The 4,185-nt window shown below is 43.6% G+C and overlaps 1 protein-coding gene across 1 annotated transcript; it reads left to right on the plus strand.

Annotated features, from left to right (window-relative positions):
• Nucleotides 1-273: 273 nt before the first annotated feature.
• acp6 (acid phosphatase 6, lysophosphatidic) lies at nucleotides 274-3,545 on the plus strand. Its single transcript, XM_061287674.1, has 11 exons — nucleotides 274-432; nucleotides 1,272-1,470; nucleotides 1,639-1,767; nucleotides 1,849-1,979; nucleotides 2,048-2,127; nucleotides 2,198-2,285; nucleotides 2,354-2,486; nucleotides 2,611-2,711; nucleotides 2,816-2,908; nucleotides 2,982-3,147; nucleotides 3,208-3,545. Exons 1-11 carry the CDS (start codon nucleotides 308-310, stop codon nucleotides 3,340-3,342), a joined length of 1,380 nt encoding a protein of 459 aa, XP_061143658.1. The 5' UTR covers nucleotides 274-307; the 3' UTR covers nucleotides 3,343-3,545.
• The last annotated feature ends 640 nt before the right edge of the window (nucleotides 3,546-4,185 follow it).

Genomic DNA, 4,185 nt, shown 5'->3' on the forward strand with positions numbered 1-4,185 from the left:
AAGAGAAAATATAAATTGTACGAATACTACTTATCGTTAACTTTTGTGATGAACAAAGGACTTGCCTGGCATGAAGTGGACGTGTCGTCAAATTATCTTATTGCTATGTCGTTGCACGTGACACACGGTGTCGATCAAGGTCGACAACAGTAATAAAATACTTTACCACTGTTATGTCCGTCATTGCATATCGCATAGGGTATAAACCCCAATCAATTCAACTGGAACGCGTTAACGAGAAGGCGTAATGCGTGAGAGAAGCACAAGATGACAGCCAGCAGTGAATGCAACACGGGCCTGATGGGAAATGAAGTTTTCTACCTGCCACCTACCGGTACTTTTTCCTCAACGTTCCCCAGCATGCCTCTTAACCGCGACCGGCAGTTGGAGTAACATCTTGCAAAGGCCTTCGTTTTTGCTCCGATTTCTCGAGTGAGTAGACGATTTGGCAAGTAAAATGAATCTGCTTTTTATGCGCCTGCTCAGACCTTTTAGTTTAACGTGGCTGCAAAGCGCTGATGCTAGCATCATCTATGTTGTTAATTGCCCTGCTAACAACGAACCGATCGGGTAACAAAACTGACGATTTTCTACTACATTAAATGCTGACAAGTGGCAACCAACTACTGCCTTGTGGTTGAGCTGTCATATTAAACGTCAAGGGGTGGTTAAGTCGTTCCTTGACCATAAAGCTAACCTACATCGCAGTAATGGTATGTTCTGACATATGGTTAAATAATAAGAATACACACATATCAAGTCAAATGCCTCATTTTGTGGTATTACACTGGGCCTCCAGTTTACGACGAAGTTTCGTTACTACGCCGCCGACGTAACGTGAGTTTGGACGTAGGTAAGTAACTAAGTAGCTACCGTAGTGGTTAATGTAAATTTGTTTATGGGGAAACAATTCAAGGCCAAAACTATAAAGAAAAAACCGGACAGTCGTAAACCAAGAACCCACTTTTGTTACCTATCTTGTCTTAATACCAGTCCCTGTAAATATGAATTAATAACTTATTGCACGATGTAAAACATAAGCTTGGTTTGATTTGAGGTCTTATGGATGACGTTTTTTTTTTTTACTATCCGCACAAGGGAGAGGCCTAATACTATAACCCCAGGGAAAATGTCACGAAAAGCCTTTGTAACAACTCCTTGCTGTATTGCTCAATTCAGTGGGAACTCCAAACCTGATCTCCAGGCATATCTGAGAATAAATGGAGTCGTTCATACATGTATATGCTCATCTTTGATGTTAATGTCTTCAGACTTACGGCCATGAGGAAAGTTTGGACTAAAGTGGGCATCTTCGGCTCAGTCTCCATCGCCTTCGGTTCGGCCTTGTGGTGGAGGCAGAGGAGCACGGATGGCGGCTCGAAAGCATCCCAGTACGAGCTCAAACTGGTTCAAGTGCTATTTCGACACGGGGCTCGTACGCCGCTTAAATCCATACCTGATGTGTTGGAGGTAAAAGAAATGAAATGAATCATTATGGGGTGCAATTTGTAATTACACATGAAGTTGTCTTTGTTTTATGTTTAAACTTCAACCGGGTCATTGTACCAAGTATAGTTAATAACCTACTGAGTCAGTATAATAAGTCCTACATATCTTTTTTTTTTATTTTTATGATAGGCACAATGGGTACCCACCCTGTTGGAGCCTCCAGCCCACACACACATCAACTATGTGGTCACAGACCTTAATGGGGGACCCACACCTCCATCTCCATTGGAGGACAGCTACAGGAAGAAGGCGCTTAGTGTGAGTAGCTGTCTTTGCCACGTTTGACGGACATTAACATTGTGTTTCTTTTTAAGTCATTCTCTTTGTCGGCCGTATCAGGGCGGCGTGTTTGCGGGTCAGCTGACCACTTTGGGCATGGAGCAGTTGTACGAGCTGGGCGAGAGACTGAGGAGAAGATACATTCAGGAGGTTCCCTTCCTCAGTACGACCTTCTGCCCCAGTGAGGTCTAGTAAGTGTGAATTGAATGAAGACAACATTCTTGTCAGTGGATTCTAATCAGGTGTTTCCCGTGTGAAGCGTGCGATCCACCAATATTACAAGGACGATCGAGTCTGCTAGGTGCCTGGTGGCAGGGCTCTTTCAGCAAAACCAAAAAGGTACCCGCTCACAGGACAGCAATTGATCATTCTTCTCTCAACATTTCCCCCCCCCCTTTTTTTATTATAGAAATAGTTCCAATATTAACCACAGATGCACAGTCAGAAATTCTGTACCCCAACTACCAGGGATGTCGGCTGCTCAGAATGCTCAGCAGGTTTGTGCCGTGACACAAAAATAAGAATGTCTTGTTTATTTTTTTGTTAAACTGTGTTTGCGCATCAGCCCCCGTTTGAAAGAGGTGGCCCTTCTGCCCGACATCGCGGCTGACCTGAAGAACATCCGAAGCAAGCTGGGCATCAGCGACAAAACGGATGTCGACTTCATCCTCATCAGGGACGACATGGTCGCCAGAGAGGTGACGCTCGCTTAGCATTCAGAAAAAATGCAACTAATGTCATTTTTCTGAGAATTGAGTTGTCATGTGAACTTGGTGAACTCAAGTGTATCAAGCAACATCGTGTGTGTCTGCCTCTTGTCAGACTCACGGGTTGCCATGCCCACCCGCCCTGTCCACGTGGAGAAGCAGAGTGGAGCAGAGAGCCGTGGAGATGATGTTTTACTGTTACCAACCCAGCAAGAGGTCAGCCATTGTAACAATGAATGACTCTTATCACTCTTAATCAGAGTAAACAAGGACAGCGTGACAATGGCACGCTATTTTCTTTTTTTTTTTTTGTCCGACAGCGAGAACTTGCAGTTGTGCGTGGGACCTCTGCTGCATATGCTCTTACTCAACATTGACGAGAAGCTACAAGGCACGTCATCAGAGCCAAACAGGTTACACATACACATTCCTTCCCAGCAGTGTTTTGAAATGTTACCAAATTTTCTGAATGCGTGTGTCAAACAGGAAGTTGTTTTTGTACTCGGCCCATGACACCACATTGATACCATGCCTGATGGCGCTGGGCATTTATGACATGAAGTGGCCCCCATACGCTTCAGACATCACACTAGAGCTTCATGAGCACCGGCGCACTAAGGAGGCTTTTGTCAAAGTGTCCTACATAGGCCAGGTATGAGCACCTGACACCACCCTCAGCTGTTCACATTAATCCAATGATTCTTTTCTCCAGGATCAACTAATTCCTGGCTGCAGTGGACTCTACTGCCCCCTGCAGGAATTTCAGAACGTGCTTTCAGCCTACTCGCTCAAGAATGACCTCTACCAGTCGCTTTGCAACAGTACAACCGACAAATCTAAGCTCTGAACACACACACCGACCGTTGTTGAATTGACACATTATGTTCATATTATTTAACACTACTGTTGATTTTATTTGGTTTTTCTGACAAACCGAATGTCACTTCATTCCTCAGGGGAAGACTTGCATGAACTATTTTATACACACATGAGCTTGTGCAAAATAAGTCAATTGCAGTGTTTATATTTAATAAACTAGTAGCGAGAGAATTCCTAGTGCTTTTACTTTTTAGTATTAGTTCCTCAGGTTAGCTAGAACACAATCAATGATGTGGAATAGATCACTGATTGCCTTGAATGGGCGGAGGCTAAATGAAGCCGACTACCTCACTGTTGATTCACATGCAAATAGTTGAACATGATGTCAGTTATGGGGAGTTGGACTACATCAATTGCTGCCCCATTTATGTGTGCACCCGACATGGAAATAGGAGTTCAGAACATCCAGAGATTTTATTATAGTACAAAATGGACTCACCGTATTCTTCAGTAAAGAAACACGACATCCAGCATGCTGAGTGAGACAAGATGGACCCCTTATTAGCAATGAGAACAATTATCAAAGTCAGACGTGAACATCATTAAACCTTTACCAGCATAGGTAATGTTCAAAGTAACATTTTTACATGTAATAAAGTAAAGTAAAAATCACTCACCTTTTGAAGACATATGGACAACGGCGTTACCTTCCAGTTGCACTTTATACGCATCATTGGCGAATGTAGGATACAGGGTGGGACCAAGGTATAAGCGATTTGAGTAAAGAAGAAAAATATTCTAGGGCAGGACCTTTGAGCCACAACATACTGTCCATCCACACATGCACGCAACGGACGACCACATATAAATA

This window comes from Syngnathus typhle, linkage group LG9, assembly GCF_033458585.1.
Source record: "Syngnathus typhle isolate RoL2023-S1 ecotype Sweden linkage group LG9, RoL_Styp_1.0, whole genome shotgun sequence".
NCBI classification, from domain to species: Eukaryota; Metazoa; Chordata; class Actinopteri; order Syngnathiformes; family Syngnathidae; genus Syngnathus; species Syngnathus typhle.

What these genes read in the sequence shown, in the direction of transcription:
- acp6 (XM_061287674.1), top strand. Translation starts at nt 308, where the DNA reads ATGAAGTTTTCTACCTGCCACCTACCGGTACTTTTTCCTCAACGTTCC. An exon ending in TTCTGCCCCAGTGAGGTCTA is followed by an intron (nt 1,980 to 2,047) that starts GTAAGTGTGAAT and finishes TCCCGTGTGAAG; the next exon opens with CGTGCGATCCACCAATATTA. An exon ending in ACGTCATCAGAGCCAAACAG is followed by an intron (nt 2,909 to 2,981) that starts GTTACACATACA and finishes TGTGTCAAACAG; the next exon opens with GAAGTTGTTTTTGTACTCGG.